The 21966-nt window shown below is 41.2% G+C and overlaps 1 protein-coding gene across 3 annotated transcripts in view; it reads left to right on the top strand.

Moving 5' to 3' along the window:
* Window positions 1-21966, top strand: part of LOC139227872 (TBC1 domain family member 22B-like) — a 498740-nt gene that overhangs the window by 43943 nt on the left and 432831 nt on the right. For all 3 annotated transcript variants that reach the window (XM_070858968.1, XM_070858967.1, XM_070858966.1), the window contains one exon: window positions 8748-9061. In XM_070858968.1, coding sequence (XP_070715069.1) covers window positions 8748-9061 — 314 coding nt within the window. The remainder of the gene's footprint in view (window positions 1-8747; window positions 9062-21966) is intronic.

The raw sequence follows: 21966 nt of genomic DNA, 5'->3' as shown, positions 1-21966 counted from the left end.
TTATGGGTTCTGACAGTCAATTCCAGATTGAAAAAGATGCCAAAGTTGTGAACAATCTGTTTCAGCTTGAGACAAAAATGATGGAGGGAACTGGAGTCATTGACAAGGATGTACAATTAGTGGCAGGAGCGAAGATGATAGCTTTGGTCTTCCCAATATTTAGCTGAACGAAATTGTGGATCATTCAAGACAGGATGTTGGACAAAGCCGTCTGATAGCACAGAGGTAGTGGAGGAGCCGTGAAAATTGTTTGTGAATTGGATCTGAGCTTCATCACTCATCAGTGTAAGCTCACCCCATATTTGTGGATGATGTTGCCGAGTAAGAAGAGGTGGAACACCACTGAAAGCTGGAACAGGTCATTGCTGGAGATGTTCTGGCTATGATTGGATTGGTAATAGTGGAACCAGTTGAAGGCAGTATCACTGATCTGGACATTGGAGGAGAGGTTTTGGAGGAAGATGGTGTACTAACTGTCAAGGCTGCGAAGAGGTCAAGGAAGGATAATGCACCACAGTCACAATGTCGTTTGTGACTTTGGTTAGCATAGTTTTGGTGCTGTGGGAGGGTTAGAATTCTGTTGGAGAAATTCAAACAGGGAGTTGCTGCGGAAATTGGCACAAATTTGGTTCAAGAATTTTGCAGCAGTAGTTTGCAAGGATAGAGGGGTGAAGTGTGAGGTTTTTGAAGGGAGGGTGATGATGGTGGTTTTGAAAGGGAGGGATACAGTCCTTGAGAGGAGGGAACCACTTGCAATGTCAGCTAGTGTGGGAGATAGGAAGGGAAGTTAGGTGGTCAGCAATTTACTGGGAATGGGTGAAGGGAGCAGGAGATGGGTTACATGAATATGAGGAGCTCAGAGAGGGCATTGAGAGAGATGGGAGAAAAATTTTAGAGAGTTGAGTTCAGGGCTAGGGTAGCGTGGATTGTTTGTGGAGGGCTGCAACAGGGGGAGCTGAATAGACAATCTCCATTTCCGGTGACACAGAATTTCATGAACTTTTCATACATTATTAGAGGTATTACACTGAAGTGATGACCTAGATTATTAGAACATAAGAAATAGGAGCAGGAGTAGGCCGTTTGGCCCCTCGAGCCTGCTCTGATCTTGGCCTCAACTCCACTTCCCTGCCTGCTCCCCATAACACTCCCTTATCATTCAGAAATCTGTCTATCTCCACCTTAAGGCCCCAAGTTTCCACATGATTTGCTCCTGATTTTTAGGACAACTGGTGTAGAACGGAGTATCTTAGAAATCGGAATTCTCCACATTAAGTTTTCTGCAGTTCTAGTCAGGTAGAACAGCTTCACTTTTGAACAGAATTTTATTTTTCAAAAGGGGGCGTGTCCGGCCACTGACGACTGATTTGAAAGTTTCCACAGTGAAAACGTACTCCAAACTAACTTAGAATGGAGCAAGTGAAGATTTTTGTACGCTTGAAAAAACCTTGTCTCCACATTAAAAAATCAGGCGCAGGTTACAAGTTAGGCGTCGGGAACGAGGTGGGGTGGGGGGGGGAAGGGAAGTCATTAAATTTTACAATAAATCCTTAGTTATACTTGTACAAATATTATACAAATAAATCCAACCTGAATAAAAATTTATAAGCAACGAAAAGATTAAATAAACTATGTTCCGACCTGTGTGAAAGTGCTTCAGGCAGGCCTTTCAGGCAGCGGTGTGGCGTCGGTCCCGACGGGAGGGGCAGGCAGGCAGCAAGCAGCCTTCCAGTTGAGCTGCAGGCCTTTCACAAAGCGGTGTGGCGTCGGTCCCGACGGGAGGGGCAAGCACTTTCAAAAATGGCCGAGTGCCAATATTTACTTCAGACTGCGCGTGCGCGAACGCTCCAACACGCACGCGCAGGGTTTCTGGCACCATAAAAACTCACTTAAATTGTACCCGCCCCCTCCTACTTACAAAATCGGTGTGAGTGGTAGGCTCCGCCCCCTGTGCGCCGCGCCAAGCAGACATCGAGCTGCAAGGAGCTCGAGAATACCGCGTTGTTTTTTCAGGCGCCGTTTTCGGCGCGAAAAACAGGCTCCCAGCTCGGAGGGGCACCTTTTTCGCCGCGTGTGGAAACTTGGGGCCAAAATATACTCAATGACCCAGCCTCCACAGCTCTCTGGGGAAGAGAATTCCAAAGATTCACGACCCTCTGAGAGGAGAAATTCCTTCTCCATTTAGTTTTAAATGGACGACCCCTTCGACTGAAACTATGCCCCTTAGTTCTAGATTCCCCCACGAGGAGAAACATCCTCTCAGCATCTACCCTGTGAAGCCCCTTCAGAATCTTTTATGTTTCAATAAGATCCGCTCTCATTCTTCTAAACTCCAATAAGTATAGGCCCAACCTGCTTAACCGTTCTTCATAAGACAACCCCTTCATCTCAGGAATCAACCTCGTGAACCTTCTCTGAACTGCATCCAATGCAAGTATATCCCTCCTTTAAATAAGGAGACCAGAACTGTACATAGTACTCGAGGTGTGGTCTCACCAACGCCCTGTACTGTTGTAGCAGAACTTCCCTACTTTTATACTCCATCCCCCTTGCAATAAAGGCCAACATTCCATTTGCCTTCCTAATAACTTGCTGCACCTGCATGCTAACTTTTATGTTTCATGCACAAGGACTCCCAGATCCCTCTGTACCTCAGCATTTTGTAATCTCTCCCCATTTAAATAATAATTTGCTTTCTTATTTTTCCTACCAAAGTGGATAACCTCACATTTTCCCATATTATACTTCATCTGCCAGATTTTTGCCCACTCACTTAGCCTGTCTATATCCCTTTGCAGATTCTTTGTGTCCTCTACTCAATTTGCTTTCCCACCTATTTTTATATCATCAGCAAATTTGGTTATATTACACTCGGTCCCTTCATCCAAGTCATTAATATAGATTGTAAATAGTTGAGGCCCCAGCACTGATCCCTGTGGCACTCCTAGTTACAGTTGCCAACCTGAAAATGACCCATTTATTCTGACTCTCTGTTTTCTGTTAATTCGCCAATCCTCTATCCATGATCATATATTGCCCCCAATCCTGTGAGCTCTTCTGCAGTAACCTTTTATGTGGCACCTTATCAAAAGGCTTCTGGAAATCCAAATACATGACATCTACTGGTTCCCCTTTATCCACCCTGCTCGTTACATCTTCAAAGAACTCCAGAAAACTTGTCAAACATGATTTCCCTTTCATAAAACCATGCTGACTCTGCTTGACTGTATTAGGGTGCCTATAGACTGCTCCCACCAGTTACTTCTTTCAGTTATTATTTCTTATCTCTACCCAAACCGATTCTACATCTTGAAGGACCCTAGGACCTTATGTGCTGAAATCCTGGAAATGGGCTTGCATCCTGACTCGGAGGTGAGCATGCTATCAATTGAGTCAAGCTAACACAAGGAGATCCAAATTTAGTGATTGAGGTAATGTACTGAGAGATAAATGAAGTTTGTGTGCATTGAGGGCATGGGATTTGAAGGAAGTATGTGAATATAGAATGGAGGTAGCAGTAAAAGAGTGGTACTAGTTGGATCATGAGCAGAGGATGATATTAAAATGAGAGAGACAAGTCCCATGAGGAGAATTTGAACTGTATTTAGTGTTTGAACTTGCTTCAGACTCTCTGCATTTGGGCTGCTGTCAGGACTTCTTCACACAGTGATCAATACATGGAATAGACTTCAGAGTAAGGTCTGTAATCATTGAAGAAACAATTGGCTGTTTTGATGGGAGTCTTTCTGGATTGATGAACTACAATGGGTAGAATGGCCTTCCTTATGTATTTTTCTTGTGAACCATCTAGCTCTATGTAATTAATCCAGAATTCTGTAATGGACCACACTGATGAGAAAACAAATCTTCCGTCTCTGGAATGTCACTTGATCATTTCTTCCAGAGCTGAGACTTGTGACCCACAAGTATGGGTGGTAATGCTCTTCAAAATTTATCCTTGTGTTGCTTCTCTTTTTCACAATGCTCAATCCTGAGGGGGTGGAAGTCCGTGCAACAACTGTCCAATGTAATTTAAATAAAAGATGTATTGCTTTTCACTTGTCTTTATTCCTTACGGAATTGTGCAGTAGCACCTGTGAAGAGGATCTTGTGCTGAGTGCTTCTGTGTATATCTATCTATCTACACCTTTCTATCTATCTATCAATACATACCTACCTACCTACCTACATATCTACATGATATACATACATATGATATACATATACATACATGTATATCTACACGTGATATACATGTGTGGGTATATATACATGTGATATATAGAATCTTTGGAGGAATATAGAAAGTTAAGAGGTAAAATTAAAAAGGGTATTAGGAATGCTAAGAGAGAGCATGAAAAATTCTTGGCTAGTAAAATTAAGGAAAACCCAAAGATGTTCTATAAATATATTAAGAGCAAGAGGTAACTAAAGAAAGGGTAGGGCCTATTAGAGACCATGAGGGTAATCTTTGTGTGGAGGCAGAAGATGTTGGTATGGTTCTTCATGAATACTTTGCGTCTGTTTTCACAAAGGAAAAGGGCAATGCAGATACTGCTATCGAGGAAGAGTGTGAAATTCTGGATGAAATAAACATAGTGAGAGAGGAGGTATTAAGGGGTTTAGCAACTTTGAAAGTAGATGCCCCAGACCCGGATAAAATGCATCCCAGGCTGTTGAGCGAAATAAAAGAGGAAATAGCAGAGGCCTTGATCATCATTTTCCAGTCCTCTTTGGTTTTGGGCATGATGCCGGAGGACTGCTAATGTGGTATCCTTGTTTAAGAAAGGAGAAAGGGATAGGCCAAATAGTTACCGGTCTGTCAGCCTAGCCTCAGTGGTCGTAAAATTATTGGAAAAAGTCCTGAAAGACAGGATAAATCTACATTTGGAAAGACAAGGATTAATTAGGGACAGTCAGCACGGATTTGTTAAGGGAAGATCGTGTGTGACTAACCTGATTACCTCCCCCAAAAATTCAATCAAGCGGGTCGATGAGGGTAGTGCATACGATGTAGTGTATATGGACTTTAGCAAAGCTTTTGATAAGGTCCTATGAAGGTTAAAGCCCATGGGATCCAGGGCAAAGTGGCTAGTTGGATCCAAAATTGGCTTAGAGGTAGGAAGTAAAGGGTAATGGTTGATGGATGTTTTTATGACTGGAAGGATGTTTCCAGTGGGGTTCCGCAGGGCTCAGTACTGGGTCCCTTGCTTTTTGTGGTATATATCAATGATTTAGATTTGAATATAGGGAGTATGATTAAGAAGTTTGCAGATGACACTAAAATTGGCTGTGTGGGATTGATAATGAAGAGGAAAGTCATCTCTGTGAGGTGCGCCGACTTTTTAGAACAAAAACCGCGCCTAAAAGTTACCTTGCTATTCTCCCCGCAGTTGGAACGATGAAGGCCCTCGGCATAGCGCAGCACAAGGGGCGGCGGGCGGAGCCAGGTCCCTGCGCTGAAAACATGCGGGATCTCTGCACATGCGCTCCTCGCCCCCGAATCTGTGTAGGAGGGGCCCGAAGCATGCCGTCCCTAGCCCTGGCCGAATGGGCACTCCACCGCGACCTGCGGGAACAGTGCCTGCCGCGTTCAGCCGGGAGTACTATAAAGAACATAAAGTCTGGAATGAGAAAGGGCCATTTGAATCATCAAGCCTGCACCATCCCGAATCCATTATTGTATCATGGAACAAGGAAGGAAGTCAGTGAACCTTTATTTACACAGAGTAATGACGTCGTTGTGGAAGAAGTTGCTCGAGAGAGAGAGAGAGAGAGAGAGAGAGAGAGAGCTATAGTGAGTAATAATATAAATGAGTTTAAGGTAAGTTTCTGAAGCGAAAATGATAGAAGGATATGGTGAAAAGCTGGGTTTCTGGGGTTGAGATTATTTAAAAACGGATGGGCTTGTTCCTAAACATGTGCCTGTTCTTCCCCACCCCATGGAGTTGTGTGTTTTTGCATTAATTTCTGAAGAAGCAATTACAATGAGCTTTCTCACAGTGGCTCAGCCATTTAGGGGTTTACAATGACAAAGCTAAAAATGTATTGTTGTGCAGACAGCTTCAAATAATTTGATAAACTATACAAAAATCACTTGAGGGTGTAAAGATCCTGTGTTACTGGATGTTTTAAAGTACTTTAAGCAGCTTTTATCCCCACCTATCTGTTGCATGTAGATTTGTGCTAGTTTACCTAGGATTCTGTAAAAGCAATCAATATGGTAAAGGAGGGGCCGTTCTGAAGCACGTCTGATTTAGCAATGCATGAAGCAGTAAGCTTGTAATCCAAGACTGTTCTAAAACAAAACTATTTGAACTCACTAGAATTGGAGCAAACTAAATGCTGAGAATTGCAATTTCTAAGATACTCCATTCTAAACTAGTTGCTCAAAAAAAATAGGAGCCACCCGAGCCAAAACTTGAGCCCAAGGAAAGGGTATTATAAGCGGTAGGCCACTTAATAGTGTAGATGAACAAAGGGACCTTGGAGTGCTTGTCCACATATCCCTAAAAGTAGCAGGCCAGGTGGATAAGATGGTTAAGAAGGCATACGGAATGCTTGCCTTCACTGGCTGAGGCATAGAATATAAGAGCAAGGAGGTTATGCTTAAATTATATAATACTCTGGTTAGGCCACAGCTGGAGTACTGCATGCAGTTCTGGTCGGCGTATTATAGGAAGGGCGTGATTGCACTAGAGAGGGTGCAGAGGAAATTTACTAGGATGCTGCTTGGAATGGAGAATCTTAGCTATGAGGACAGATTTGGATAGGCTGGGTTTGTTCTCATTGGAACAGAGGTGGTTGAGAGGAGACCTCATTGAGGTGTACAAAATTTTGAGGGGCCTGGATATAGTGGATAGAAAGGGACTATTTCCATTGGAGGAGGGGTCAATTATCAGGAGGCATAGCTTTAAGGTGGTTGGTGGAAGGTTCAGAGGGGATTTGATGGGGGGCTTCTTCATGCAAAGGGTTGTGGGGGTCTGGAACTCACTGCCTGGAAGGGTGGTGGATACAGAAACCCTCACCACATTTAAAATGTGCTTGGATGGGCACTTGAAGTGGACCTAGAGCTGGTAATTGAGATTACACAGTATACCTTGTTGGCTGGCGCAGATACGATGGTAAGTACTGCAGGGAATCGAATACGGCCAGGGTGATCTCCGGGGCTAGTTTTGATCGCGTGGATGGGTCGGAGAGGAATTTTCCCAGATTTTTTTCCCCAATCGGCCTGGGTTTTTATCTGGTTTATGCCTCTCCCAGGAGATCACATGGCTTCGGTTGGATTGTAGAATGTTTTAGTGTAAGGGGTGTTGCAGTTGTGTGGGTGGACTGGTTGGGCTGGGTGCTCTTTACCTTTCCGCCATTGTTCATTGTTCATAAGTTTATATGTAACCTTCAGGGCTGCTGACTGAGGGCCTTGCGGCTCTTTGTCAGCAGGCGTGGACACGATGGGCTGAAATGGTCTCCTTCTGTGCCGTAAATTTCTATGTTTCTATGTCTCTATAAATGTATCTATATGCCAGAGTCTTTTCATGCTGTGATATCTTGTGAAGTCCACTGTAATGGAATAACACATGGACATCTATTGTGCTTGTATAGTTGTGTTCAAAAGTTGCAATTGAGATGTACGGGGACAGTCTGCACAGGTTAGAGATGTAACAAGTAGTATGGGCGCACTGAATGCGTGGCTTGCCAATGGCCAGAATAAATGGTGGCTGGCATATCGAGATATGGTGCTTTGTTTTACTATGATTGTCACTATCATCAGAAGCGCACCACAAATGGAAATTATCTCCATTTGGGTCTTACAAAGGTGGGTCTTACATCCCTGACTTGAAATGAATGAGTTAATCAGTTATGTGTACCACAGAGTTTATCCCAATTTGAGTGTTGATAGTACATTTTAGTAGTGCTTTGAACTAAGGTTGAATTAAATGCTGTGCAAACCAACTTGTTCTTCCTACACTTTTATATGAAGGGTATATGTGGTTTACTACTGGATACGCATTTCATACAATGAGTGAACCAGATAATATATGTGAGTGGCTCATAATACAAGGTTCATGAGTTGTATTAGATCTTACTTGTAGGATTGGACTGTAAGATTAGGCTATGCAGGCTGCCGTGAAGGTTATAAAACATTTCCAGCCAAATGAATTGCTGTCAGCACTCTCAAAATAAATTTGTTCTGATCTACCAACCCCTGGAGCAATGTGATGTCAGTATGTTCCAAGTGTGGAAATCTTGATATTGGTTCTGAGTTGGACTACAATAAATTGTTCCTGTGTTTGATATTTGCTTAAGGCAATTGTCATTTATACTGGAGTGTAGGAGGTCTTTGTCTCATACAAAATGTAGTCAGTTAATAATTATTGCTATTATGCTGCACATTTATATGGATGACTAAAGATACAATTCTTTTCAGCAAATAGCTCTATTTCCTTTTAAAGATTTTGGATGTAAATTCTAATCATTAGTTTTGCTAACAAAATTATTGCTATGATATTGTTTTTATAAAAATCTATTTGTATGAAATGATTGTGCAGTGATTAATCACTGTTAATCAGTATATGGGCAGTTATTACTGACTAAGTTTTTTGCAGATAATTTTAAAGTGATGGAAATGACATTTTTACTTAAATTTATGGCCGAACATGCCTCAATCATGATTCATGGATGTTGTTTCGATGTAGTCAGAGATGTGATCTAATACTAAGTCATTTTGTATTGGTTGTTTCTTGCAGCTTACTTAAGGAAGGTTCTAAGATGTATGCACAATCAAAGTCAAAGAGAGCCTCAAGTTTCCATGAGTTTGCAAAAAGCACCAGTGATGCTTGGGACATTGGGGATGATGAAGAAGAGGAGTTCGTGTCTTTTGCTTCCCAAAGCCTTAATTCAAAGGTTGCAATGGCAACAGCTGCTCAGGTCATTCAGAACCATAATAAATTGAAGGAACATCCTGGAGAGAAAATACAGCAATCACAATCAGTCGATGAGACTAAAACGAATGGCAAGGTGGTCAAATCAAACAGTGAAGTACAACTGTCAAAGTCTTCAGGTAAGGGCCTGCTTATACTTCTACAGGTAGTTGGAGTGATTGTGATCTTGGTCATTGGAGATGATAATAGTTGGTAGCCCTCTATTTTACATTATTCCTTGCTGTGTTGCTAGGTTTCCCATATAGCTTTCATAAACAAATACAACACCGGCATCTTTGCATGCTGTTAAGTTCGTGTGCGAGTGTGCATACAGACACCTGCAAAAAAAAAGATATTTATTCATAGTCTCAAATAAGTTGCATTTGTAACAGATATAAACAACATCTTGAAACCACTGACACTCGCAAATTATGAACTACGGACAGCCTTCAATGCATCAAGTCTGTTTGTACCTTAAAGCACGGGATACGCAGGTAAGCGCAAGCTGGCAACAGGTGAAAGAAATGGCTTTTGTGCAATGGAGATCCTTTACCCAGCATCCATAGCAGAGAAACCACTCTATCTCTGGGATTGACTGCTTGCACAGCTGTGTCCCAAGAAAATTATCTGAATTAAACTTAGACTCCTCAAACTAATAGATTAAAATCTTAGGATATTGGAAGTATAGGGTTAGGGGCCTTACAGGGAGACTGTTACTTATGATGGAACTCTGAAAATCATATCAAAATTAAAACAATTTCTGCAGTAGCCACTACCATTTGAGTTCTGCTTTGGGTAACAACTCGAACCTCTTTGACCACAAATAACGGTGAAATCTTTGTCTTGAGAGGTGTGGGCTATGCACTGTTCCCCTGATAGAGGATTATAAGAACTTGGGCTGTGGTTAATGGTACTTTGGATTTAAATATCTATTCATGGAACCGTTTGCAATATATTTTTGCAATGTTGCATTTATAGTACATTCCACATACATTTTAATTGTCTAAATGTAATTGATTTAACATTTACATCCACCAAAGATTCAAAAATATAAAATCTAATATTTTTGAAATATCCCTGATGTGGAGAATAGATCTCCGAGTTTTGCAAATACGATACATCTTCATAATGGGTATTGATGCGATAACTGCGGAATCGATGAGGATGAGGCAGATGTTAATGAGGGAATCTGATTCTGTAACAATTCATATCTGAACTGGGACAATAATGCTTTTTAAGTATATTTAAAATAATCAGTTTGCCTCTGAGTCAGAAGATTTGGGTTTGAGCTCCATTGCAGACTTGTGATATAATCTAGGCTGATACTTCAGCGCAGTACTGCGAATGTGCTGCATTGTTGGTGTCTTCATTAAGATGAGACATTAAACTGAAGCCCTGACCGCTGCTTAAGTGGATGTAAAGGATCCTGTGGTACGATTACAGAAATGCAAGAGTTTTCCCTTTGTTATTGGCAACATTCCTCCCTCAACTAATGCCACCAAAAACAAATTATTTGTTAATTTTTTTGCTGTTTGTGGGGCCTTGCTAGGTGTAAATTGGCTGCTGTGTTTGGTTACGTAGCAACAGTGACAGCATTTCAGAAGCAATCCACTGGCTGTAAAGCATTGAGGACATAAAGTGGTATGCAAGTTATTTTTTCTTTATCACACAGTAGTTGGATGGTTCTCACTTTCTTGAGACAGGGACAGATCGATGAGTCCGTTTCTTAGTGTCAACACAATTCCTCTGTTCTGAGAGAAATCCCATCATGTATTGCACTGGGTTCTAAGTTCTTAATCCAAGGGGTTTTCACTCAAATGACACTCCGTGCAAAAATGTATAGGTTCATTTCCCTGCTCACATTTCACTCCTAACAGTCTGAGGTAATCCACGGAAGGATTGGGTTTACCACTGACGGAGTACAATAGACTCATGTAGGATTCATAATTGCATATCCTTTTGATTTATTACAGATGAAGACTGAATGAACTGCTGTCCACTCCTCCACTGACAAGTCTCTCTTAAGACCTCACTCCTATTCAAGTCTCAGTTGAAAATTTGAGCCTTGAACATACTAATAAAAGGGGTATGAAGTGGATATCATATTTGTCCGAGTGGTTATTGGCCAGGAAGTGATTTATTGGGTTGCCAATATGAGGAAGTGCCTTTTTGGTTGAATCTGTCAAAAGGCAACGTTACAGCAAGTAGTAAAAGAAACTTCCTTTATTTAAACAATAGGAATGTTGTATATTCTTGAGAGCGTGTGGTAAATTGATCATCATCTTGCTAATTGTCTGCTATTTCTAAAAATGGACACAAGTCTATAATTTGGGATTGAAATTTCAGTGCTGCTGCTGGGAGAGAGTCGAGAGGTGTGTCTCAGTGTGGCTTAACGTTTCTGAATCCTGCCTTGGGTAGAAATTAAATGTTACAATCTGACGGAGTACAATGTTTGGGAAAGCCTTGAAAGAATTTATAAATGGGACCTCAATGTCATGCATACTCTTCCATAACAAACCTGCAATTCCTGAGCTTGACATAGTAAATAGTTGAGAAACCTATTCCTGGACCTGTGTTGATGCTATATTTAGCACTGCTGAATGGGACTGCTTTCTCGGGATTGAAATAAAGGATCAGGGCCTGGGTTGCCATGTTAATAACATCGCACATCGTCTGTAATTCATTCACTGAATTGTCACCTTGAATTAATCCCGTTTTATTTGGATGCACTAAATTAGGAACTGTCTCCTCACTTCTCCAGGCTAAAATCTTCAGGGAAGTTTGAAGGCAATGAGATTGGGGAATTGAGGGGAGGTGGCAGGCGAAGTTGTAAAATCATAGATTGTGATGACCAATATTCCCTTTACGTTGTGTGGCTGCGCAGCGCTCTGCAGTTCCCACTCAGCTGGTTCATCGGCTTATAGGAAAAACTGTGCATGCGCGTTTTTTTGAATGGGCCGCAAAGCCCCTTAAAGGGGTCGCACGCCCCCCCCCCCCCCACAAAAAAAAAAATAGAGAGAACATTGGTGATGACTGCTTCATGGATGGGAATTGAAAAGAATCCTTTTCTCAGATTAGTTATATAAATGAACTATTGCAGACCCCTATGGAAAAACAGATTAGACTTGAATGTTTTTCTTACTGTACCCCATATGGCTGTCAAACATTTGGTTCCTGTGTTAGAGAGTTAATGGGCCAGAAATTGCTGAAAAGAATGGCGAATTAACGGTACTTGTCATTATTAGTTCACCGCAAAATGCTGGATTTTTTATGAAGAGCTACGCCATAAGTTCCAATTCTCGACAAATTGCTGGGCGATTTGCACCCTCTGCCGTTAACCAACGACAAAATGGGAAAAATTGCAAACTTGTCATGAGCCTCCCCAATAATATTCATTGCATGTCGTGAAATAGCTAGATTTACGACGTTAATGCAAATTAATCTCGCCGCAGCCAGTTGGGGCTCATAATTCATGTCGTAAGGACTCCGTCAAAGACATGAATTATGGTCCTCGCGTGACACTGAAGCTTGGAGGCCCAGAAAGGAAAGAGTGAAGCTGTGGATTCTCTCTCCAGCAGGTTCTGCATTGCTCATAAGGGTCTTTGATGCCTAAATTTGTCTCGGGAATCTGTTTTTGTTAAAATCATTTGCGATCAACACTCCTACAATGGCTTAAAGGTATGATCTGCCCTCAGTGCAGCAAAGGGAGAGGACGATCACATTTCATAGGATTACTGGCTTCCCCAGAGTGCGGGGTCCACCTTTGGGACCCATGTGCCACAAAAGGTGATGAACCTGTAACATTCATAAATAGGAAAAGGTACAATTAATTGAATATGATAGTCTGCAATACCCAACTGCGCATCATGCATGTTAACAGAGAGCTTCGAGGAAGTACTCATGATGCCTTTGTTCTTAGACACTCCAACGTATACGACTTGCTCGCCAGGGAGGGACAAGGATGGATTTTATGGGGTAAGGCGTAACCACTGAAGCCGTGGCTGATGACACCCTTCTGCATCGCTAATAATGCAACACAGGAAAGTAACAACTGTGTCCATTTGTGCATCTGCCAAGTGGTGGCAAGGACATTTAGATGCTGAAATCACACTTCCGGAGGCTGGAAAGGTTTGGGGGTGTTTTGCACTACTTGCCTAGCAAAGTGGCATAGACTGGCGGTCTGCTGTGCATTGCACAACTTTGTTCTGCAGGAAGAACTGACCCTTAACCTGCCAGACGGAGGATCCCAACCTGGAAATCGCTGGGTCGTGGGCCCTCCGAGGAAGGCATGGCTGCAGGTGCAGGGCAGCTAGAGAGTAGCTGGTGGCTCAATCGTTCGGACAATGATAGGCCCAATATAATTCGTCCCCGCACCCTCCACCTCCCCAGGACACCAGCAGCAGAATTGAGGTGAAGCAGGAAATCCTGATTGTGTCTGTTACATGATTCTCCATCGTGGTGTGAAGCAAAGGAAGGACCAGCAAGATTCAAAGTCCAGCAGTGGAACTTGTATTCAACATAACAGTTCAAACAAAAACATGCAACAAGTCAACACAGATGAGAACACAAACTACCGTCCGGAATTTGCGGGGACGTCGTCTTAAGCCCTCAAAATGACCCCACATGTTCCAGATTTCCGCATGCGCTGTGCATGCATGAAAACCTGGAACTTGTGACCCGTCAAGGTTCGCCTTAACAGATAACCCATATGTGCCCCAAAGACACTTTTTCTGGTAAAGTTGGCTATTTGCCCAACTACTGCCTAGCAAATGCCCACAAAACCCTTACGCCTGGTAAAAGCAGGCAATAGGGTCTGCATTTACCAGCATAAGGGTTAAAATAAATGTTAAATTAAAATTTAAAAAAGGATTAAATCATACAAAACCATTTAAAATTGTTTCATGCATACTTTTTATTTTAAATGCTATATTTAAGGGACTTTTAATGAATTTTGAATATAGGAATAATTATTTTTATTGGAACTGTGTTAAATATTTTTTAATTTGGGATTTCTCATAAGGTTCCATTTACGAACGGAATCCCCATAAGCTTATGGGGAATCCCCCTTTCTAATTGGTTGACCTGGCCCACGTGATTCCAAGGAGGCTTCTGAACCACCTGTATCCCTGGGATCCATGGGCCTTTACGGCCCAGGACCCGAAGACTCCGAAGCCCAGGAACCAGACGGTACTTTTGGATTTTTGGGGGTCGGAATTGTACCTCCAGACCGCAACGTTCAGCCCAACATCTTCATCAAGAAGTAGTGCAAATCTTTAGGACTTTATTAACAGTGCCAAGCACACATCTATCGTGAACATTTGGACCAGAAGCACAAGGCTTGCAGTACTCGGCTGATGAAGATGATCCTCCAGTGATGCAGCCAACAGCTGGGCCTCCATAAGAGGCGGCTGCCAATAGCCACAGTCCACCTGTGAACTGACCAGCAATGCAAAGATTGATTTGAGATAGTTATATTAAAAGTAGTGCTAGATTTCTCCTTTGGCAGTAGTTTTAAATGTAGATTTGTTCAAAAGTAGTAAACGTTTTCAAAGTATCAAAAAGTTGCAAATGATTTTTCAGACTTATTTAACAGCAGCAGCACCAAGAGTAACAGATAACAACACCGAGAATAATAGTAACAAGAATAACAATGTGACACTATTTGCAAGATTAACCTCCTCACAGGCATGCATGAGGGTCAGCTATAAGTAAAACTGAGCAGTAGGAGGTGGACCCTGCACGAGAGAGACACCATATTGCCTCCTATTCCTCCCTTCCACCACGTGGACAAACCCTTGTGCCAAGGGCAAGGCCTGTCAGTTGGGATCAGGGAGTGGGGACTGGATTCCTGATGTTGCTCCGAGGCTTACGGAGAGCAGGTGGGCTGTGGCTATTGGCAGCTGCCTCTTATGGAGGGCCAGCTGCTGGCTGCATCACTGGAGGATCATCTTCAGCAGCCAAGTACTGCAAGCCTTGTGCTTCTGGCCCAAAGCCTGAGGGTGGAAGGAAGTGGCCTTGGGATGTTTCTCTTCTCTTTTGGGATCTAATCCAGTTTCTAGTCAGTATTCAGTTCATTGATCCCATTCTTTTGCCTGCTAATCTTGTTGAATTATTACATGTATTAAAGCTTTGAGTAATTTGAGAGTAAATAAGATTTTGAAGAAAAATACATAATAGAACATGATTCTAAACATTAAAATTAAACAAATGTGCTAGCCTATAGTAACTGTACCAAGTCTGTGCTATAAATTGCCTCTAATGACAGTTTTAACTTGACAATTACAGTGCTAAATAGGAGCACAAATCCCTTGCTGAGTCATTTCATTATTCTGCATAAGATAACTCAGATGGGAGCTTTTTTAGATTTAGAAAATATAACTGGGAAGAGCCAAGAAATCGTCTCTTTATTTTACATTCAGGGCAGTTGCAGTGGAAGTGAAGCTCTTTAGGATGCTGAGCACCTTGCATCTTTTGACTGCTTGAGATGGACTTGCCAAGTCATCTCCTCAACCAGATAATGGAAACCACAAGTAACATGACCTTGTTCGTGCTAATTCACTGTTTCTTTGAATCTTTATCCTTTTAAAAAAATATATTAATTTTAAAGGAATGTTGCCTTACATAGTTTAAGGCCATACGATCACGAGTAATTATAAAAGGACAAGATCTTTATGAAGAACTGTTTGGTAAATCCTTGTGTTTAGGGAGGGAAAGATCTGGGTGTCATTTTCATCTGAATTCTGTATAAGAGATATAGAAGTGTGATTTGATGTAATTTATCATTACATTATGTGTTTGCTAAAAAGAAAAGGTTTAAATTTCTCACTCGTGGCCCTCCATGCAACTGAAAAAAAAATATTTTGTGTTGCTGAAATTGGAAAATATTTTTTTTGATCAGACGTCTTCCTGACTGCTGCAAACCTCTTTGTGGTACTTCATCAGTTCTGTCATGTCCACTCCAGCAAAATTGAGATTTTATGATAGTTGGTAACATCACGTCTGGCATGCTGCAGCTGGACGATGTACTCTGTTGGGTTTCCAGCAGCTGGCAGCACTGTGTCTGTGGATGATGTATGGATTCCTCTTGCTCAGTCGAGCAGAATCTTTACAGTGTTACTCAGTCATGTTTCATCTTATTGCTTTGATTAAATATAATCGGTTTCCATGTTTTCTCTCTCCTCAAAGAAATATAAACATATTTGTTCTTTTATTTAGTGAAGTTATGTAGCTTTTAAAGGACTACTCAGGAAATAGTTCTGTAATAATGACCTAGAACAATCTTCCCTTAGTAAAACTAGCAGCACAATTTTACTGTTTGCTATTCCTTAATTTATGGGATGTGGCCAAAGAAATGGAGAAGAGAGGAAAGCTGCTAATCTGTAGGGAAATGAGAGAAAGTATATTCTTGTGTGCCATTAATAGTCCAGTGACTGGTGGTAGAGACTTCAAGTGAGGGCATGTAAACATTTCACTTGTGCAATAAAGGTTTGTTCGTCTTTAACTGAACTTGTATATTTTAATACATCACTAGGTAAGCTTTTGCTGGCTTAGGAAAAAAAAAATCCGTGTCCTGCTGGTCCTTGTCTTAATTTACAGCCAAAAGTAGGTGAAATTAATCTTCTTGCTAGTGACTCATTGGTCAAGCCTCTCATCATCAAGCTTCATGGCTAGAGGGTGAAGTTCCGGAGCAGCAGACCAGTGGAGTCCTTTCCCATCAAGGGAGAGGTGTGCAATGAATTGTAACGCTTTTGCTGTTAACAGGATTGCTAAAATATCAATCATATTTAATGCCAGACTGAAGCAATTACAGGGGCATATTCCTTGGGACGTTGGGTAATTTCAGCAAAACCAGTGAGCTGGCATTCTGTGGAGACCTTGCAAGAAGTTTACAAATTGCTTGTGGGAATTTTGTAATCCATGAAGGGTTGTTTTTATACTATTTTAAAAACGGGGTCATTTCTATTTATCAATCTTTCACCTAAATTTCATGGCTGGTACCTCTGTTTATATTGATTTGGGAAATATATCTCACATTTTACAAACCTTTCTGTGATGATTTATTCTGCTGTGCTGATTTTTAGTAAATTGGATGATTTCGGTATAGTTCAGCATACTAGGTTAGACTCAGTAGTATACCACGCGATAGTTGTTTTTGTTTACATACTTCCTGATGCATTTCTGCCTGCTTCTGTTTACCTTTTGGATTTTTTAAAAATGTAAGTATTTCCTTATGCTTTTTCAAAATTACTACAAGAAATTAACTTTTGACCTTCGGCACACTGGAAGTTAGGCAAACTCTCTGTGAATCCTGTCACTGCTGATGCCGTCTGCTGGTAGGTGGATTGGTTGGCAGGAAGTGTACTTGTACTTCTATAAATTGAATTTCTGTTGTGGGATTCCCCAGTATGTCCAGACTCAGCTGGCAATTCATCTCGCATGGGTAGGTTGGAATATTGACCTCAGCCTTGCAAAAACAGAGGGGAAATTTATATGATTGTGACTGACATTAGTAAAGCACATGTAGTGACCATTTATATCATAATAAAGCTGGCTTTAAATACTAAAATGCTGCCTAATCTTTTAAATATGGTGACTGTTTTACATTGTTGCTGTTTTCGTTGAAAATGTAGGCAGCGGTATTTCAAAAAAGGTACTTGTGCCGTGCCATAGTTGGGTAGCACACTGTCTTTTCATCTCTGCAAACTGGGATTAAATCCAGCTCAAAATGTTGGAATGAAAATCTCTTGCCTCTGCCAGCTGTAAGGGTCCTTTATGAAATGAGTGAGAGCTCAGCATAGTTCCTAATTGGTGTAAGTCCACAGCATGAAATTGACACAGATGAGTGCCACATTCAGTCTTTGTTGAGTCTTTGTAGAGGATGGAAATATTCTTAGAAATTACAACATAGAAACAGGCCGTTCGGTCCAACTAGTCCGTGCTGGCGTTTATCCTCCACATGAGCAGTAGACCTAATCCCATGGGTTGCCTAGTCCCCATATCCCTTTATCCCCCTTTCCTTCAACCACCATAGAATTACATATTGCATAGATATGTTCGGAAACACTTTTTGTTCTTTTGAAACATGCCTATGATTGCAATAATACCCTACTGTTGTTTAACACTGCACCCAGTGACCAGAATAATTCCTATTCCCGAGCGAGTTCAGTGTACTTTTTCGATTTCCTTTTCAACTTTGGCAAATTTTTGACGTCATCATAAGTTTGGATTCATTTTAAAATAATGATCAATGGAGAGGCATTTGCTACTACTGTAATATAACGCAAAGTGTAATTTTCAGGCTGTGGTTACCAAGCTCTGTGGAGCTCCTGTTACCACTGGTAGGAGGGTCGGTAACCAGAGGACACAGATTTAAGATCATTGGCAAAAGAACCAGATGGGAGATGACGAACATTTTTTTAAACGCAGCAAGTTGTTATGATCTGGAATGTACTGCCTGAAAGGTTCAATAGCAACTTTCAAAAGAGAATTGGATAAGTACTTGGAAAGGAAAAACTTGCAGGGCTATGGGGAAAGAGCAAGGGAATGGGACTAATTGGATAGCTCTGTGTTTGTTCATACTGATGAGCTCAGCACAAGATTTTGTAAAAATAAAATGGGAAGAACTGCTACAGAGAAGGAAATGAGAGAAGGATTGGAAATGGTGGAGACATGAATTGGAGTTACTAAGTAATGAAAGTTGTTTTCATTTTCAACTTGTGAAAACCGCAAGTATATTACCTGGTTGAGCTGGCAGTTTTTCAACACTGGGCTTATTATGTTGCAGCTGGATCAAGTTGTTATGTTCTTCATTTACAGTTAAGTGTCTGCTGAAAACTAGCCAATAGATTTTGTTAAAATTAATTTGAACAATTATATAATAAAATGCTGCTGTGAAATTTGGCCAAGTATGTAGTTTTGTGATTGATTTTATATAGAGAATGGTGGATACCTAGGAGTGTCAAAGGGTACAGGTAACTTCTTAAACCAGGGGAATGTGTGTGTGTCTCTCTCTCTCTGTCTCTCTTTGTCTCTCTCTCTCTCTCTCTCTCTCTCTCTCTCTCAATTCATATCATGCATATGAACCCTAAGATTAGATGACACTCTTGAATATAATCTCAGTTTTTCAAATTCCAAATGTTTGGGCTGTTTTTACGCAGCACAATTTTGGGTGGTAACAGGCATATGTGCTTATTTCTTTGATACATACTGGTGGGAACAAACCATCAGTGCTTCATGTTGGTCAAAAATATGGCAGCCTATTTCAGATTGTAAGAATCTTTATATGATTTTTTTTCTTAATAGGAATGTGCTGCTATGCAAGTATTGTATCAATTTTAAGATAGTCTTAAAGTAGTGGATGAGCAGAAATTTTCAATTAAATATTGGGAAGACCGAAGCTATTGTCTTTGGTCCCCGCCACAAACTGCGTTCCTTAACCACTGACTCCATCCCTCTCCCTAGCATCTGTCTGAGGCTGAACCAGACTGTTCACAACCTAGGTGCAATATTTGACCCTGAAATGAGTTTCCGGCTACATATCTGCGGTACAACTAAAACAGCTTTTTTCCACCTCCGTAACATGGCCTGCCTCCACCCCTGCCTCTGCTCTTCTGCTGCTGAAGCCCTCATCCATGCCTTTGTTACCTCTAGACTTGACTACTCCAACTCACTCCTGGCTGACCTCCCACATTCTACACTACGTAAACTTGAGGTCATCGAAAACTTGGCAGCCTGTGTCCGAACTCGCACCAAGTCACGATCACTCATCACCCCTGTGCTTGCTGACCTACATTGGCTCCTGGTTAAACAATGCCTCGATTTCAAAGTTCTCATCCTTGTTTACAAATCCCTCCATGGCCTTGTCCCTCCCTATTTCTGGAATCTATTTTCATCCTCACAACCCTACGAGATGTCTGCGCTCCTCAAATTCTGCCCTCTTGAGCAGCCCCGATTATAACTGCTCAACCATAGGTGGCCATGCCTTCAGCTGCTTGGGCCCTAAGCCCTGGAACTCTCCCTATACCCCTCTGCCTCTTTACCTCTTTCCTCCTTTTAAGACGTTCCTTAAAACCTACCTCTTTAACCAAGCTGTTGTAATTTCTTTTTATGTGGCTCGGTGCCAAATTTATCTGTTTCATCTTCTAACACTGCTGTGAAGCGCCTTGGGAGATTTTACTACATTAAAGGCGCTATACAAATAAAAGTTGTTGTTGTACTCTTTATTTGCAGTTTTTTCTGTAAACAGTCCCTCATTTAGATTCAGATTGTTGGACCATATACCTTGGGCTTGCTATGTGTGAATGACTAACCTATCAAAACAAGCTGGTTTGTCATAAGTCTGTCAGGTGCACGTTGTCAGAATTAGCAGTTCCTAGTTATAGCTGATGTATATGACCATTTAGGAGCAAGCAATTTGTATTGTTCTGCAATTATTAGAAGATGCAAAGCCTACCCAGATAATAGAACTATTTAGCATTTGTCTCCAGGCTGTCAACAGCTTGTCCTTCTGTCTTTTCCTGCTAACTTTGAAATCTATTTTTGATTGACAGCTATGATCAATTGTTAAATACATTGGTCTATCTTTCTTTCCACTAGCTGGATCAAAGAGAAAGGAAAGACATAACTGGGACTTGCAGCATATGTTCTTCAATTCCCTTCTTGCTGCACGACTATAGGGACTTCTTGAAGTGTCATTCTCATGTAACAGCTTTTTATGAAGGGCATGTTGGCCAAGTTATGAAAGTTACTGGAGGGGTTTTGGGACTTCTGTTTTTTTTTAAACATTTTATTTCTTTTGAAATTGATTTAAAGTAGTGGTAAGCAATTAAGTGTCCTCATTCTGATGATTGATCTACTTCAGTTTCTCTCTCAATTAAAGTCATTTTAAATTTGAATTATATGATATTTTAAATAGATTGTTTCTTGCCGATTTTAGAGAGATCACAAATTGCAGGAAGACTGTTTCCACTGTACATCACCAATAAAAAATGGGATAATTATTTGCTGCATTCTTGATACTTTGCACATAAGGTAGAGTTTTTGATTGAGCGAGTATGGATTTGTCTGTTGGAAGCTGACTTTCAGATTACATATGAGCAGAAGGCATCAAAAGAGATCCCAAATTGTCACAGGGTATAAAGATTGGGCGAAAGCCCAAATTGTAACGATGTAAAGTTTTTGTTTCACTCTACGTTACCTTATCTTTACCACAATGAGTATATAATATTCTTATGCCTTTTGTATCTTTGTTATGACTATACATGTAATATATGTGATACATATTACCTATAATTACATGGAAGTTACAGCATAGAAACTGACCATTTGGCCCGGTATTGTGCTGGGCTTCCTCCCACTCTATACTTCATCTTATCCTATCAACATATCCTTCTATTCTTTTCTCCCTCATGTACTTATTTGGCTATCACTTAAATGCATCAATACTATTCGTATCCACCACTCAATCATAGAAAAATGTTTCAAGGGGCTTCAGAGAGGTGTAATGAAAAAGGACACCATGCCAAAGAACTAGTTGGGTAACCAAAAGGCTGGTCAAAGAGTGAGTTTTGAAGGTGGTCTTAAACGAGGAGGGGGAAGTTGAGAGGTGGTGTGGTTTAGGGAGAGAATTCCAGAGCATGGGACCAATGCAGTTGAAGTCATGGCTGGCAATGGTAAGATGAAGGGAGGGAAGATGGACAAGAGGCTGGAGTTAAAGAAACTGAGAGTTTGAGCGTTGGTAGTTTGTAATGCGAGAGGCAGTTACAGAGATAGCAACTCATGGATGGAGGCAACGGTGTAAATTGGGAAAGGAAGGCATTGCTAGAGATGCACTAGTTACAATTGGGTAGAGAAGTAGAACTAATCGAGGGTAATCCTGCTGAACTGGACAAAAGGGGAAAGGTGTTGCCCGAGAGGTGTACCGATGGATGTGGTGTATTTAGATTTTCAAAATGCATTCAATAAGGTGCCACACAAAAGGTTACCGCAGAAGATAGAGGTACGTGGAGTCAGAGGAAATGTATTAGCATGGATAGAGAATTGACTG

The sequence above is a fragment of the Pristiophorus japonicus genome, chromosome 17 (assembly GCF_044704955.1).
Source record: "Pristiophorus japonicus isolate sPriJap1 chromosome 17, sPriJap1.hap1, whole genome shotgun sequence".
Lineage (NCBI taxonomy): Eukaryota > Metazoa > Chordata > Chondrichthyes > Pristiophoridae > Pristiophorus > Pristiophorus japonicus.
This window is presented reverse-complemented; position numbering and strand designations above follow the sequence as displayed.